The 17,485-nt window shown below is 31.7% G+C and overlaps 2 protein-coding genes and 1 long non-coding RNA gene across 3 annotated transcripts; 2 read left to right on the top strand and 1 right to left on the bottom strand.

The window, feature by feature from the left end:
- Positions 1–3,936: 3,936 nt before the first annotated feature.
- LOC135138432 (uncharacterized) lies at positions 3,937–4,846 on the bottom strand. The gene is made up of 4 exons (XM_064068405.1): positions 4,774–4,846; positions 4,479–4,719; positions 4,289–4,422; positions 3,937–4,238 (listed from the first exon to the last, which is right to left on the bottom strand). The coding sequence occupies exons 1-4, from the start codon at positions 4,844–4,846 to the stop codon at positions 3,937–3,939; spliced, it is 750 nt and encodes a 249-aa protein (XP_063924475.1).
- A 5,864-nt stretch (positions 4,847–10,710) lies between these two features.
- Positions 10,711–11,717, top strand: LOC135138922 (uncharacterized). The gene is made up of 4 exons (XR_010282083.1): positions 10,711–11,029; positions 11,084–11,229; positions 11,279–11,381; positions 11,433–11,717. It is a non-coding gene; the product is annotated as an uncharacterized LOC135138922 (long non-coding RNA).
- Positions 11,718–11,855: 138 nt separating this feature from the next.
- Positions 11,856–12,880, top strand: LOC135138434 (uncharacterized). The gene is made up of 5 exons (XM_064068406.1): positions 11,856–11,922; positions 11,977–12,217; positions 12,271–12,404; positions 12,456–12,760; positions 12,820–12,880. Exons 1-4 carry the CDS (start codon positions 11,856–11,858, stop codon positions 12,755–12,757), a joined length of 744 nt encoding a protein of 247 aa, XP_063924476.1. The 3' UTR covers positions 12,758–12,760; positions 12,820–12,880.
- The last annotated feature ends 4,605 nt before the right edge of the window (positions 12,881–17,485 follow it).

Consider the following 17,485-nt stretch of genomic DNA (forward strand, 5'->3'; position numbering starts at 1 on the left):
GTGCTTGATTTTTCAATTTCTCCATTTTTTGACTTTTAAATTTTTCGATTTTTTGATTTTTCAATTTTTCGATTTCCCAGTTTTTCGTCGTTTCAATTTTGCAATTTTTCAGTTTTTCAATTGTTCGATTTTCCGATTATTGCATTTTTGCTTTTTTAAATTGTAAAATTTTGATTTCTATATTTCTCCTTTTTTTCCATTTTCGCTTTTTCGATTTTTTAATTTTAGATCTTTGAATTTTTTTAATTTTTCGATTTTTTTGATGTTTCGATTCCTTGACATCTCGTTCACTCAGTTTTTAAAATTATTGCACTGTTCGATTTTTAGATTTCTCGATTTTCAACTTTTCGATATTGTGATTTTCCTAATTTTTTGCTTTTTTAACTGCTCAACCTTTCGATTTTATGACTTTTCAAACTTTGATTTTTCGGATTTTCAATTTCTCATATTTGAAAATTTTTTATTTTTCAATTTTTCTTTTTTTCGGTTTTTAAAATTTTGCGACTTTTTGATTTCTCAATTATTTGATGTTTCAGTTTTGGGATTTTTCAAGTGAATTTTTCTTTAACTTTTCAATTATTCGATATTTCAGTTTTAGGATTTTGTAATTTTTTAGGTTTTTCGATTTTTCGATTTTTTTATTTTTTCGATCTTGGAAATTAAAATTTTTCACTTATATGATTATTTGATTTTTGTTTTTCCGATTTCTCGATTTTTCAATTTTTTGATTTTCCGGTGCTTGATTTTTCAATGTTTCCTTTTTTTGACTTCTAAAGTTTCGATTTTTCAATTTTTAACATTTTGATTTTCCGCTTTTGGACTAGTTGGATTTCTCGGTTTTTCGATTTTTCGATTCTTCAGTTTTTCGATTTCCCAGTTTTTCGTCGTTTCACTTTTGCAATTTTTCAGTTTTTCGATTTTTCAATTTTTGCTTTTTTAAATTGTAAAATTTTAATTTCTATATTTCTCCGTTTTTTCCATTTTCGATTTTTCGATTTTTTAATTTTAGATCTTTGTATTTTGCAATTTTTCGATTTTTTTGATGTTTAGATTTAGTGACATCTCGTTTATTCGATTTTTGAAATTTTTGCGGTATCCGATTTTTAGATTTCTCGATTTTCAATTTTTGGATATTTTAATTTTTCTATTTTTTGCTTTTTTAACTGCTCAACTTTTCGATTTTATGACTTCTCGGACTTTGATTTTGCGGCTTTTCAATTTCTCATTTTTAAAATTTTCGATTTTTCCATTTTTCAGTTTTTCGGTTTTTAAAATTTTGTGATTTTTCGATTTCTCATTTATTTGATGTTTCAATCTAAGGAGTTTTCACTTTTTTGATTCATCAGTTTTTCTTTCACTTTTCAATTATTCGATATTTTATTTTTAGGATTTTGTAATTTTTCGGTATTTCGATTTCTTGATTTTTTATTTTCCGATTTCTCGATTTTTCAATTTTTCGATTTCCCAGTTTTTCGTCGTTTCAGTTTTGCAATTTTTCAATCTTCCAATTCTTCAATTCCCCGATTTTTCAATTTTTTAATTATAGATCTTTGAATTTTACAATTGTTCTATTTTTTTGATGGTTCGATTTCTTGACATCTCGGATTTTTGAAATTTTTGCGCTCTTCGTTTTTCGATTTTTGGATACTTTAATTTTTCTATTTTTTGCTTTTTAACTGCTCAACTTTTCGATTTTATGATATTTCGGACTTCGATTTTTCAGCTTTTCAATTTCTCATTTTTTAAATTTTTGATTTTTCAATTTTTCAGTTTTTCGGTTTTTCAAATTTTGTGATTTTTCGTTTTCTCATTTATTTGATGTTTGTCTTAGGAGTTTTCACTTTTTTGATTCATCAATTTTTTTTTCACTTTTCAATGATTCGATATTTCAGTTTTAGGATTTTGTAATTTTTCGGTTTTTCGATTTCCTGATTTTTTATTTTCCGATTTCTCGATTTTTCAATTTTTCGATTTCCCAGTTTTTCGTAGTTTCAGTTTTGCAATTTTTCAGTTTTTTAATTCTTCAATTTCCCGATTTTTCAATTTTTGCTTTTTTAAATCGTAAAATTTTAATTTCTATATTTCTCCGTTTTTTTTCATTTTCGATTTTTCGATTTTTTAATTTTAGATCTTTGAATTTTGCAATTTTTCTATTTTTTTGATGTTTCGATTTCTTGACATCTCGTTTATTGGATTCTTGAAATTTTTGCGCTCTTGTTTAAATTGTAAAATTTTAATTTCTATATTTCTTCGTTTTTTCCATTTTCGATTTTTCGATTTTTTAATTTGAGATCTTTGAATTTTTGTATATCTTAATTTTCCTAGTTTTTGCTTTTTTAACTACTCAACCTTTCCATTCTATAACTTTCCGAACTTTTTCGGCTTTTCAATTTCTCATTTTTTAATTTTTGATTTTTGATTTTTCAATTTTTTTTATTTTTCTAAAAGCAATTTTTTTGGCTTATTGTCTGCCTTAACAGCTATTTGGGCTTATCTCACGTAATAATAATAATAATAATAATAATAATAATAATAATAATAAGAAGAAATCCACACCCCCCACACAATAGATAAAATAATAAGTGGGCTAAAACAAAAACAACTACATGGAAAATTCTACAAAGACTTAGAAGAAAATCATGTCAATAAGAAGATGTCATTGATTTGGTTAAAAAAATCAAGTTTGTATGCCGAAACAGAAGGATTTGTGTTTGCTATTCAAGACCAAGTAATCAATACCAAGAATTATAGAAAATACATCATCAAAGATCCGAACATAAAAAACGACTGCTGTCGCCTATGCAAAGCAAAACCTGAAACGATCCAGCACATAATCTCTTCTTGCAGCATCCTAGCACAAACTGATTACAAAGCTAGACACGACAACGCAGCCAAAATCATTCACAAAGAATTAGCAACACTTATGAACTTAATCGAAGATACGACACCCTATTACACTTATATTCCGTCTCCATTCCTTGAAAATAACAAATACAAATTATACTGGGATCGCACAATACTTACAGACTTAAACATTACAGCTAACAGACCAGACATCATACTTATCAAAAAACACACGAACGAAGCCATTCTTATTGACATTGCTATTCCTAACACAAACAATATTATTCAAACATACGACACCAAGATTTCAAAATATCTACAATTATCGATAGAAATGAAATCCATGTTGAATCTTAAAAAAATTTCAATTCTACCCCTAGTTATCTCTAATGTAGGTGTAGTTCCAAATAGCTTAGTTGAGAATTTAAAGTCTTTGCATTTGAATGATTCAATAATTGTCAAAATTCAAAAAGCTGTTTTGTTAGGAACATGTCATATTGTTCGTAAGTTTCTTGAACAGTCTGATCATGTCAGTCAGATTAGATTAGCACCAGTAGGTCAGAGTAGTGTAGGTCACTTTTCATGTGATGCGCGGATAAATGGTCGGTAGTTACGCTGGACTTTTGGGGATGGGGTGAGATTAGAGAATAATAGCAGACTAATTTGTATGCTGTAATTCTAGAATCTCGAAAGTTGTTCTGTTAATCTAATCAATTCATATCATTACTTGGTCTTAGTACCCGTAATGATAGAAGTCTTGCCTGAATGCCGGTCATTTCCGGGTCAGTGGTGGGTCTTAATAATAACATTAATGTCAATAAAATTTGATGAAACTTGGCTTGTTATTCATTTTGTTGTGTATGAAAAATAAAAGTCCCTTGGGAATTTCTTAAAGGGTTATTTCCCTAGAAAAAAATATATCCCTTTTGACATCACTTTTTTCCCATACAAACTGTCTTGTACTCCTGGTCGTGGAAAAACAGAAACACGAAAAGCAAAAAGTTAAAAATAATATGTATAACAATTGTAGATTATTTATTTGCTATAACATTGAGTTTGACAGTTTGAAATTTTACTAATTATGCCTCGATATTACCCATCAAGTATTTCACGAAATGGAACCTTATCCAAGAAATCATTAAATATCTTCTCAAACACCTTTACGTACACCTGAGGAAAAGTGTCTTCAAAAAATTTCAAAACATCTTGCCATTTTTCGTTAAAATGAGCCACAATCTCTTCGTTCAGACGCTTACTATCAAAAAAATTTCCATCATAATCGAGGGTTAGATTTTGTGCCTCCATTATCAATTGACTGTCAACAACTCTGTCATACCTCTGGTTCTGCTTCACGAACTGTTCAAATTTGTACCTCATTCTGAACGTTGGATTGACTACAAAATTTCGAAAATAATTTCCAAAAATTCGGGTTCAGGGTACTTACTAAAAGTTGCTCTTTCGACTACTGATGCATCTATAGGTAACACGATAACTTTGCCGCGCATTTCGTGATTGTATTCGAAAATTAGTTCAAAAAAGGTAATATTTATCCAGATGAATTGATTTTCAAAATGAACCCTAAAACCTTGTCGATGAATTTTATTCGTCTATTTAGTTAGGTATCCAATACTTACTCTGCTTTTGTTGTATTTATTTTCGTCAAACCGTGAATTTTAAAATTAGTGAATTTTTGTTTCATACAAGTGGTTTCATCCCCGAATTCCACGACTAAGTCTTTCGACACTAGAGGCTCTAGATTTGGTAAACCATAATCTTCTAAGGGTTTGTCTAACTGGCTTATGGCGTCTTGAATAGCCTTCGACAGACATTGATGAAAGTCACTTTTTCTTGTATCGCACTTTGTGAATGTGGAAGCTGTAACATAGTGTATTTAGAAAAAAAAACTATACGCTTTTTTGAGTAATTTACGAAGGGTTACACAAAAATACTGATGTACCAAAACCGACAAGAATGTAAAGACTACGAACTGTTTCATTTTCATGGCGACGCTGTTAATGGTAACGTTATTATGCCTTCCTTAGATTTAAAAAACCAGGTTTGTATATTAATTGTCCGTAAATTATCATGTACTATGACCAATGATATACCTATGTCACCTTCACAAATGATAAAAATAACGGTAAATAAATACAAATATCACACAAGACAGAGTTTAGTTGCGGTTCTTCTTATTTAATAAATTCAGTTTTCCTATTAGCGCGACAGCCAGCTCGTCTACCAGATCTTTCTCCTGTCGATTTTGTTTATTTTATTACTAAACGGGATTACCCCAATACAGAAAATTAAACAATATCAAGGAGTAAAACTGGGAGGTTCTGCAGCATAAATTGGAAATTAAAAAAATTGGTTGCCAGCAAATTCTAGAAAATTAATGCGAACAATATGAAATATATTTAAAGCAGGCAATGAACGGAAAAAATCAAGAATTTTAAAAATCGACAAATTGGAAAACCAAAAAATCGAAATTCCAAAAGCCGGTAAATCGAAACATTAAAAAATCGAAAAATTAAATTTTCCGAAAATTCAAACTACAGAAATCAAAACTTCTCAAAAAATTAAAAAAGAAAAATCGAAAAATTTAAATCCCGACTAACTGAAGAATCGAAACATCAAAATTTTAAAAATTGAAAAATTGAAAAACCGAAAATCCAAAATCGAAAAAACACAAAACCCAGAAATAGAAAAATGAAAAAATTGAAGAATTAAAGTAGTTCAATATCCTAAAACGGAAGAATCGAAAATTTGAGAAATCAGAAATTTGAAGAATTGAAAAACTAAAAAATCAAAACATTGAAAAGTCGGTGAAAGGAAAAATCAGAAAATCTATTAACGTACAAATTGGGAAATCGAAAAATTAAAAATTTAGAAACGTCAAAAATTTAAACATTTTATTAAAATCGAAAAATTGAAGAATTGAAAAATCGCAAAACTGAAATATTGAATAATTGAGAAACAAAGTTTGAAAAATCGAGAAATCAAAAAGCCGAAAGATCGAGCAACCGAAACATCAAAAAAATCGAAAAATTAAAAAATCCGAAAATTTCAAAATGCAGAAATCAAAACTTCCCAAAATTGAAATGTTGAAAAATTCAGAAAACGAAAACTTGAAAAATAAAGAGTTCTAAAAATCGAATGACCGGAATGTCAAGAAATTGAAACGTGAAAAAAATTTAAAAATCGAAAGGTAAAAATAAAAAAATAGCAAAATTCTGAAATATTGGAAAGTCCGAGAACTCAAATATGGAAAAATTGAAAAATTACAAAAAATTGAAGAATCGAAAAACTGGAAAATCTCAAAAACTGAAACACCGAAAAATTGAAAAATCGAAAAATTGAAAAAATGAAAAAGTGAAAAATCGAGACTGAAAAGTCGAGAAATGGAGGAATGGAAAAATAAAAAAATCAGTTAATCGAGAAATTGAACAATCGAAAATTTGAAAATTTAAGACATATCAAAAATTGAAAAATCGTAAAATTGAAATACCAAAAATTGAGAAATCGAAAAACGAAAAAATCAAGAAATCGAAGATTTGAAAAGTCGAAAGATTGAAAGATCTCAACAGCGAAGTATCGAAAACTAAGTAATCGAAATATAGGAAATGAAAAATTGAAAAATCGAAAGATTGGGAAGTCGCGAAAAGGAAAAGTCGAGAAGTCGGACAATAGAAAAGTTGAAGAACTGAAATATTGGAAAGTCCCAAAACTGAAACATGGAAAAATTGAAAAAAAAAATTGAAGGATCGAAAATTGAAAAATCCCAAAATTGAAGCATTTTAAAATTAAAAATCGAGGAACAATGTAAAACCTCAAAATCGAAAAATTGAAAAATTGAAAAATTCAAAAAATTAAAAATTGAAAAACCGAGACATTGACAAGTCGAGAAATGGAGAAATAGAAAAATCAAAAATCAATTAATCGGTAAATTGAAAAATCGAAAATTTGAAAATTTAAAATATCAACTTGAAAAATTGAAAAATTTAATAAAAAGAATATAGGGTCAAAAAATTGAAACATCGGAAAATTGAGAAATCGAAAAATGAAGAAATCGAGAAATTGAAACATCAAAAGATCGTGAAGACGAGAAATGGAAAAATTGAGAAATCGGAAAATCGAAAAATTGAGAAGTCGGAAAATCGAAAAATTGAGAAAATCAATTGGGCCAAAATCAAAAAATCGAAAAGCTAAAAATTGAAAAATTGAAAAAATGAAAAAATGAAATCGAGACATTGAAAAGTCGACAAATGGAGAAATGGAAAAATCAAAAAATTAATTAATCAAGACATTGAAAAATCAAAAATTTGAAAATTTAAAACGTCAAAAATTGAAAAAATTTTAAATTTAAAATAAAAAAAATTGAAGAGTCGAAAAATTGAAAAATCGTAAAACTGAGAAATCGAAAAATGAACAAATCGAGAAATCCAAAAATTTGAAAGGTTTCAACATCGAAGTATTCATTGGGTAATCGAAATATTGAAAATCGGGGAAATGAAAAATTGAAAAATCGAACAATTGAAAAACGAAAAAACTGCAAAATCTCAAAACTGAAATATCAAAATATTGAGAAATCAGAAGTTGAAAAATCGGGAAATCAAAAAACCGAAAATTTGAAAAACCGAGAAATAGAAAAATGTACACAACGAAATATCGAGAAATAGAAACATCAAAAGGTCGAGAAATTGAGAAATGGAAAAGTCGACAAGTCGGAAAATCGAAAAATAGAAAAATTGAAGAACTGAAATATGCATTGGAAAATCCCAAAAGTGAAATATGGAAAAATTGAAAAAACATTGAAGAATCTAAAAATTGAAAAATCCCAAAATTGAAGCATCGAACAATTCAAAAATCGAGCAACTGAAAAGTCGAAAACGAAAAACCTGAAAATCGAAAAATTGTGAAGTCAAAAAATTCAAAAAATGTAAAAGAGAAAAATCGAGGCATTGAAAAGTCGAGAAATAGAGAAATGGAAAAAAAATCAAAAAATCAATTAATCGGGAAAATGAAAAATCGAACATTACAAAAATTTAAAACGTCAAAAATTGAAAAATTGAAAAATTTAATAAAAAAAATTAAAGAGTCGTAAAATTCAAAAATCGTAAAATTGAAACACGGGAAAATTGAAAAATCGAAAAATGAAAGAGTCGAGAAATCGAAAATTTGAAAAATCGAGAAATCGAAAATTTAAAAAATCGAAAAATTGAGGTCCCAACACTGAAATATCCAGAACTGAGTAATCGAGATATTGAAAATCCAAAAAATGAAAAATTGAAAAATTTTAAAACTGAAATATCGAAAGATTGAGAAATCTATAGTTGAAAAATCGAGAAATTAAAAAACCGAACATCAAAAACCGAGAAATAGAACAATGTACACAGTGTAATATTCAAAAACGAAACATCGAGAAATTCAAACATCAAAAGATCGACAAATCGAGAAATGAAATAGTCGGGAAGCCGGAAAATCGAAAAATAGAAAAATTGAAAAATTGAAGAACTGAAATATTGAAAAATCCCAAACCTGAAATATGGAAAAATAGAAAAATTGAAGAATCAAAAAACTGAAAAATCTCAAAACTGAAACATTGAAAAATTCCAGAATCGGGGAACTGAAAAGACGAAAAATTAAAAATATGAAAATCGAAAAATTGAAAAAATGAAAAAGTGAATAAACGAGACATTGAAAAGTCGAGAAATGGAGAAACGGAAATATCAAAAATCAATTAATCGAAAAATTGAAAAATCGAACAATTGAAGAATAAAAAAAACATCGAAAGATTGAAAAATAAAAAATTGAAAAATTGAGAAATCGAAAAACCGAGAAATAGAAAAATGTACCAAAATAATGTAGTATTCAAAAACGGATCATCGAGAAATTGAAACACCAAAAGATCGAGAACTCCAGAAATGTCGAGAAGTCGGAAAATCGAAAAACTGAGAATATGAATTGGACCAAAATCGAAAAATTGAAAAAATCAATTGGGCTAAAATCGAAAAATCGAAAAGCTGAAAATTGAAAAATTGAAAAATTTAAAATTAAAAAGGATCGAAAAATCGAAAAATTTTGAAAGTCAAAAAGTCAAGAAATTGAACAATCAAGAATCGAAATTTCAAAATCTTGATAAATCGAGAAATAGAAAAACAGAAAAATCTAAAAGATAAAAATCGAAAATTTTAAATTCAGAAAAATCGAAACATCAAAATTTTCAAAAATAGAAAAATTGCAAAACCGAAGAACCGAAAAATCGAAAACTCGAGAATCCAGAAATCGAAAAATCGTAAATTTTAAAATTTAAAAATTAAATAACAAAGAATCGAAAAATCGAAAAAACAAGGAAAAATTGAAGAATCGAAAAAATCAAAAATCACAAAACTGAAACATCGGGTGATTCGTGCTTCCGAGGTTTACGATGCGTAAGCATAGCAAGTATGATATAATTAAAAGTGACATTGCAAGTCAAAGTAAATATGCATAATAATAACATCGAAAAGTTGAAAAACCAAAAAATGGAAAAATCAGTAACCAGAAATTGGATAAATTGAAAAATTGAGAAACTGAACAATTGAAAAACTAAAAAATAGAAACATTGTAAAGTCAGGAAATCGAGAAATGAAAAAACCAAAAAAATTTCAAATAAAAATTTGAAGTGTCAAAAAATTGAAAAATCCTGAAACTGAAGTTTCAAGAAATTGAGAAATCAAAAATCGTAAATTCGAAAAATTAATAGGTACACCTTAAAATCTCGATGTTTAGGATAAAAATAGAAATTTTTGCCAAACGATATACGAAGCCAAGAGATACAATGATATTTTTTGAAAACTTTATTTGGGGCGACGAAAATTCGTTCACAAATAAAAGACAACTAAAAATTTGCATTTATTCAAACCGAGAGCTAAATGGAGACACAAAGGATATTTGTACTGTAGTATTAAAATTTAATTCTTACTCTATTGTTCTTACCACGAAAAATGCAGCAAAAATCTTAAAATATGCAATAAATCCAAAAAAATAATTAAATATGCAGAATATGCAAAAATATGCATTTTGCATATTATCCGAGTCTTAATCATGAGTGTTCTGATATGTTCGTAATTATAGCAGCAGAATTACTTAATAAAAATATCGACGCAGTTATTATACCAACTGATAACATCAACGGCCAAAACCGACCCGAAACATCTTTATTATTGTAATCAGTTGCCACAAATCTAAAGTAATTAAAAATTAAAGGTCAATGTTAATTAAATCGCGACTATTCTTGTTATAGAGAACCAGTTCATTAGATACTTTAACTGAGATTAATGTCTGACGTCTGATTGGCGCAGTACTCATAATATATTAGTAAAAGCCAGTTTGTATAAAAGTTTAATTTCGATTAAGTTAATCACACATTTAACGAGACATTTAGCGACGTCTGATTGGCGTAGAGTCCGTCACGTGGTACTTTAACACAGTGTTAAAAATCGCAATCGCAATTAAATATTTTTAATTGAGCTTGTATAAACCGGCTCTTAGTGAAAAACAATTTACGCGTTTATATCAAAAAGACACCAAGAATCGCTGAAGATGGCAGCAAGCACCAAAGACGAAGAAGTACGTAGCCACAAAAGTGAACTTAATAAATTATTTATTGTAGATATTATCACGACCTTTGGAACACACTCTACAAGTGGGCCCAGAAGATCGTAACATTTTTAAACAATCCATTTTTTCTTGTAATGTTTGGGTTAAGTGTCCCCAAGACGCACTCAAAGTCTTTAACGATATTGGAAGTAGCTTATACGATGTGCTTATTGTGTAATTTTACATTGTACTCATAGCTTAATTACTTTAATTGATGAAGTTTTCCCAGACTTGATGATATTCTGGACGGAACGATACTTCGTAGAGGACTTCCTTCAGCCCATATGGTTTATGGAATTTCACTAACCGTACATGCTACAGTCCACAAGATGTTTCTAATAATGCAAAATGTACTCTATTATGCAGAAAACAGGAAGGTAATGTTTTTATGCTGTCTGTGTTTTTAACGTATTGGTCTAGGACATCGCTCTTGATGACTTTGTTACGTTGGGTATTCGATTTTTCACTGGGCAAGGACTAGAAATCCACTGTAGAGACTCTCAAAGGTGTCCTAGTTTCTGCGATTTCAAAGTACTAGTTCGTGCCAGTAAGTTAAATTATTTATTAATTTTTGTAAAAAAAAAACAAGCTCCTGTTTTAGAATGTACCAGTTCTTTCAAATGGGGAGTCCAGTGGTTGAAACTGTGTGCCAAGAACGATACAATCGAACTGAGTGTCGATCTTTGCGACAAAATAGGTGAATTTCTTCAGATATACGACGACTATATAAATTTGCACAGTACTAAGGTAACCAACCAAATTAAAATTTTTTAATGGTTCTTATGCAATTTTCCAGTACGCAACCGTTCGGGTTCTCTGTGACGATCTTGATGAAGGAAAATTCAACTTTCCTATGATTCATGCCATTCAAAGTCATCCGAACGATCATCGTCTCTTGGGTAAAATAGTTCATGTTGTTTTATTGCTTAATTATTATTAGGTATTTTTAGATCTGTTAAAACAAAGACCACTGGATGTGGAAAGTAAGAAACTGTTTGTAGACATAATGGAAAGTTTTGGAAGTTTCGAGCAGACGCGGAAGGTAATGGAAGAGTTGAGAAATGGAATTATCGCCGACATAGACAAAATGAATCTGGGGAAAAATCTGTGTATGGAACGAGTTCTTCAAGATGTATTGGATAATTTAGAAACGGAAATTTATTATGATGGTTGCAACTAAAATGTGTTTTCCTAAGTCTGAACCTTGTTAATTAATAATAATGATTTTTACTTTTTTCTATTTCTCACAAGAAGGTTATCCATTATCGATCATGTTATATAATATTATACGCATAATTAATCTATAACCTGACCGGTTAAACTTTAGCCAGAACGTTACTAGTAAAAATTTAGTTGTGAAGATATAAACGAAAATGAAAGAGTTCCTAGTGCTTACATTTACAACGGTTTTGATACATCAGTGTTTTACTTTAACACTTCGTAATTACTCAGCAAAATTTGTTTTTGGTTTTTTGTAACTACGTTGTATTGCAGCTTCCACTTTCACAAGGTGCGATAAAAGAAAAAGTGACTTTAATCAGTGCCTATCGAGAGCGATTCAAGATGTTGTAAATCAGTTAGACAAGCCGTTCGACGATTACTGTTTGCCCAGTCTGGAACATCTGGTGTTGAAAGACTTACTCGTCGAATTTGGAAACGAAACCACTTGCATTCGCCAAAAATACAGCAACTTTAAAATTCACGGTTTCACGAAAATAAATACAACAAAAGCAGAGTAAGTATCGACCGTTTAAACAAATAAATTTACCATAATGAACAATATTTCAGACTAGATTTTGAAAACCAAGTCTTGTGGCTTAATATGACCTCCTTCAAGCTAGTTTTCGGGTATGAGCACCAAATACGCGGCAGATTTATTGTGTTGCCTATAGATGTGTCCACCGCGGCGAAAGCAACATTAAGTAAATAAGTTAGTAAATCGCAATTTTTTGAAAATTATTTTCAATTTTTAGCAAGTCCGACGTTCAAGATGAGGTACAAATTTAAACCGTACTTGAGGCAGAACGAGAAGTATGACAAAGTCGTTGACAGTCGGCTGATAATGGAAGCACAAAATATAACTTTCAATTATGGAAATTTGTTCGACAACAAGCGACTGAGCGAAGACATTGTTGCCCAGTTTAACGCAAATTGGGAAGACATTTTGCAGTTCTGGCAAGCTGCTTTTCCCCAGGTGTACGTAAACGTGTTTGAGAAAATATTTAACGACTTCTTCTCCAGAGTCCCGGTTCATGAAATATTTGATGGGTTTTAGTTGGTAATAATTAGGCTTCGGATTTTAGGTCGTTAAAAATGAATAAAAGGAGACATTTTTAGGTCCCAAAATTAGGGTATAAAAATCTTAGTTTAGGTTAAAAACCTGGAGGAAAAAATATTTGCTCAACGAAAAAGCATACATCAAAAAAATATATATTTAAAAAAAAAACATTATAGAAACAAATATTTTGTGTAACAAACAAAAAAATGATTAAATAAACAAACGATCTATAGTTACGTCCACTAATTCTAAGTTATCGCAAAAAAATGGCGATCAAATTAAAGCAAGTCGCATTTAACAAAAAATAAAATATTAATTCAGATATTTAAAATGAGTTACAAAAGCAAACTATATATTTCTCTAAATTTTCGATTGTAAATTTACACCTTTGATCGCTTAAAACACTTTTGAGTTTTGAAAGCGTCCGTTCCACATCACAAGAAGTGATGGCTGCAAAATTAAAAATTGAACAATTTATGTTTTCATTTATGTATGTTTTGTTGGTAGTATTTCCATTACCGCAAATTACGTTATTTACGGAACATACAAAATCATGTCCTGGATTCTTTTTTAATAGAGAACATAATTTTTGGAACGCCATTTCCCCCACCTTTCCTGGTGTGTTTTTTAAAAATGTATACTCTTTTTCCACAATTTCCATACTTTGGTTTAAATGTAAACCTATAGTTTCTAATTATTCTATTGCATCAGCAATAATTTTAAAATCAGCTTTAATGTACAAGAGTTCATTTTTAACGTTTGCTTTATTCAGGAATTCTTGAGCTTTTTTAATGCTTTGTGCATCTGTGGCTTCAAATGACATTACAACCTAAAAATTTTCAATATAAGAATGATAGTAAAAAACCATTATATATTTACTGACTTGTTTTAAAACATCAAATTATTCTGCATAAAACAATGCTGCTTGAATCCAAGTGCCCCACCTGGTTAATACAGGTTCAAGTGGGAGAGCTATATTTGGTAAACAGTTTTTATAAAACTCTACTCTTATTGGTGCTTTTAAAAAGATTTTCTTAACATTGCTAATTATCCCATTGACATCTGGATAATTTAGTCTAATTCTTTCAGACACTAAATGAAACCCATACATGTTATATTTTCATAAAACACCTTCAAATTAGTACCAGTTTTGATCATTATGAAGCACCATCTGATACAAACCATTTAACTTTTTTGTGTTCAGTTCCTTTTGGTCACAATAAAGCTACAAATTAACAATTATAATATGATTCATTTATTTAAATGTACAAAACATCAACAAAATTAAACATTCAGTACTCTTTTCTATTTGTCAACCTTTTTTCTCATCAGGCCACTCTTCTTTTTTAATCAAAACTAAGTTCCGTTACAACCTCCCCCTCTAAACATGAAACATTCTTTTTAGGACGACCCCTCCTCCGTTTCGGTATTAAGGGCGTTAATGTGTCACTTTCAGTCCCTTCAACCAAGGTCCGCGGCGTGATAGCGTCCAGTTCTTCCTGGAGGATTTGTACAGCTTCCTAACTCGTAGGTTGTAGGAGAAGCAATTCGCAAGATCATATAAGGACCATCCCTTTTTGGGGCAAGCTTTGAAGAGAATCCACTTATGGAGCTACTGAGAGTAGTAGAGTAGAGATTTCAGGAGAACCTTGTCACCCTTCTTGAATACAGCTGGTCGTCGTCTGGAATCTAGGCGGGTTTTCTGGACATCTTGTTTCTTGCAATTTCTATCCATTGCCTCAGACAGAGTAGTAGCTAGCTTTTTTAAGTAAGAAGTTATTCTTGGTATGAAATTTTCTGCATCAATCACTTTGCGTAGATCATATACAGGATCATAAGGAGCTCTATCTCCCTACCAAATGTGAGAAACGAAGGACTATATCCCGTGGAGTCGCCACATGTAGAATTTATGGCGAATCGAATGCTGTTCAGGTGATGATCCCATTCTGAGTGGTGATCTTGAACCAAAATAGCTAACTGAGTCTTCAATTCGCGATTCTTCCGTTCAACAGGGTTACTCTCTGCATGATACAAAGGAATGAACGGAGTTGTGATACCAAAACAATAAGTAATTTGCTGCATTACATCACTGATAAATTGTACGCCGTTATCAGAAATCATTTTCCTCGGAGTTCCAAACCGCAGGAATATTTCTTCGATGAGAATTTTTGCACAAGATTCAGAGTCGGCTTTTACTAATGGGAAAAGTTCTACCCATTTTGAAGCAACATCCTCAATTATTAGGATCCATCGATTCCTCTGGGAGTTGCCGGTAGAGGGCCAAATAAATCTACAGCCACGACTTCGAATCTCTGGGAAGGGGCTGGGGTTTGAAGTAGGTCCGCAGGTTGACGATTCTCTGGTTTATATCTCTGGCATTCCATACAACCTTTTACATGACGAACAATATATTTTCTCATATCTGTGAAGTAAAATTTTGAAGAGATCTTTTGAAGGGTTCTTTCGATGCCGTAGTGTCCCCCTGTAGGCGAATTATGGTATTGGGCCAAAACATCTTCACGCAATTCTTTGGGAATCACTAACTGGGGATCTTCAGAGTCCACATATGGGTTGAAACGGAAGAGAACACCATTGTTCATCACGTATCCCCTCCCAGACCATCTAGACATCTCTACCGGATCTTTACTTTCGAGAGATAATATAATAATCTTGATCTCATCATCTTCCATTTGTTTCTGTCGCATAGATTTAGCATCGTATGACGGTAGGTCAACACTAACGAAGTAGGTCTGTACCTTTCCTTCTTCATCCGAGCAAAAAGGTCGAGACAACAGATCAGTTACTACGTTGATTTTACCAGGAGTATATACAACGTCCATATTCATGCCTTGAAGGCGGAGCACCCAACGAGCCAAACGACCCGAAGGCGATTTTAAAGTCAGCAACCACCGTAATGGTTGATAATCCGACGCTTAACCACTTTCGCACCTTCTAGATAATGTCGGAATTTTTCTACAGCCCATACTACGGCGAGCGCCTCTCTTCGGTAGTTGAATAATTTTTCTCGCTGTTAACAAGCGACTGGCGTATTCTATCGGATGTTCGTCGTATTTCTCCCCCTGGAGTTGAACTGCACCCAAGGCGTAACAACTTGCATCTGTTCTAAGGATATACGGCTTGGTCTGGTCGGCTTGAGCAAGGACTGGAGCGGTAGTCAATCTTTCTTTTAACGTTTCGAAGGCTTTTAATTCGGCTTCACCAAACTGAAAAGACGCATTTTCCTTAAGAGGATTAGTTAAGGGACGTGCAATTTTGGAAAAAACTGAAACAAACTTGCGATAGCAACTACATGTCTGAATGAAACTTTGCAGCTGTTTGCGATTGCTTGGAGGTCTCAACAGTTTGATAGCAGCTATTTTCTCAGGGTTAGTTTTAATTCCATCACTGGTCAGTATATATCCGAGAAATTTGGCCGAGTCACAGAAGAACAAGCACTTCTCACGTCTAGCACGAAGACCAAAAAGTTTTAAACGCGAAAACACTGTTTGTAAATCTATTATGTGCTTCTCGAAGGTTTCTGAAAGTACGAAAATGTCGTCTATATATACGAACACTGCAGTGTCATTCAAACCGGATCTAAATCTGTCTATGAATCGAACGAATGTCGTGGGCGCGTTTTTCAACCCGAAAGGCATTCGATTGAATTTAAACGTCCCAAATGGAGTCACAAAGCAAGTTTTGTCACGATCGTCTTCAGCAACAGGAACTTGCCAGTAACAGGCTAGGTGTGACCAGCTATGTTCCATTTTGATCCAGAATCGGCGAGTCCAATTCCTTTTGCACCTTTCACTTCTAAGGGTAGGATTGGAGCGTCGCAGCTTGACTCATTTTCTAAAGATAGCCGTGAGAATTCAAAGCAGTTAGTTTTGACGTCTGCTTTTTATTTGCATTCCGGGCATTTCCATCTGTAGTAGCCAGGAGTACCACAGCCGTAACACTCAGGTTTTGATCTTGCTGATGTTGACTTTGACAGTTCTTTATCATTCTTTTCTTTTTCCAGTTGGCGACACTCATTCTTTAAGTGACCAAAGTTTTTGCAATATTCACAACGGGGTCGTAATTTCTTTTTTTGGATTCCATCCTGGTTTGTGTTTCTTTCTTGTTTGCGAAACGCGGATTCACGAAACGATTGTTCTATTTCGCGGGCACAATTAAGCAAATCTTTGAAAGAGTTTATTTCACTACGCATACTTAAGTCTCTTTCGAATCCTCAGAGCTAAAAGTCCATAAATCATATCCAGCTGCATTTCTTCTGCAACACTATATGGTAATTGAGCGATTAAAACTTGAAATTTCGCAACGAAGATATCAGTGGCTTCGTGTTGTCTTTGCTCCCGAGCAAAGAGTTCTCGGAAGACTGCATGAGGGGGTAATTTCTTCGAGTACACTTGTCTGAGGATATTTACCGCACTCTGTCAGTCTTTCGTCGACGGTTTGATTCCTTGCCACCAAGTAGCAGCGCTAGACTCGAGCAACATTGAAAGACCACGCAGTGCATTTTCGTCACTAATATTGGTGTAGTCTTTATATGTTATCATGTTGTCTAGAAAAGCTTCTACATCAGCGTCATCTGACCCATTAAATCTGGCACTACATTTAGCAAAACTACCTGCAGATCGAGTGTAAGAAGTTGGTGATACGCTTCGTCGTGCCTCGGACTGTTGTGTTGTTGCAGCTTGCTCCTTAATTGTCGACAGTAGTTGC

The sequence above is a fragment of the Zophobas morio genome, unplaced genomic scaffold (genome assembly GCF_036711695.1).
Source record: "Zophobas morio isolate AGI-343-1 ecotype UQ-CSIRO unplaced genomic scaffold, CSIRO_AGI_Zmor_V1 ptg000030l, whole genome shotgun sequence".
In the NCBI taxonomy this organism is placed as follows: Eukaryota; Metazoa; Arthropoda; class Insecta; order Coleoptera; family Tenebrionidae; genus Zophobas; species Zophobas morio.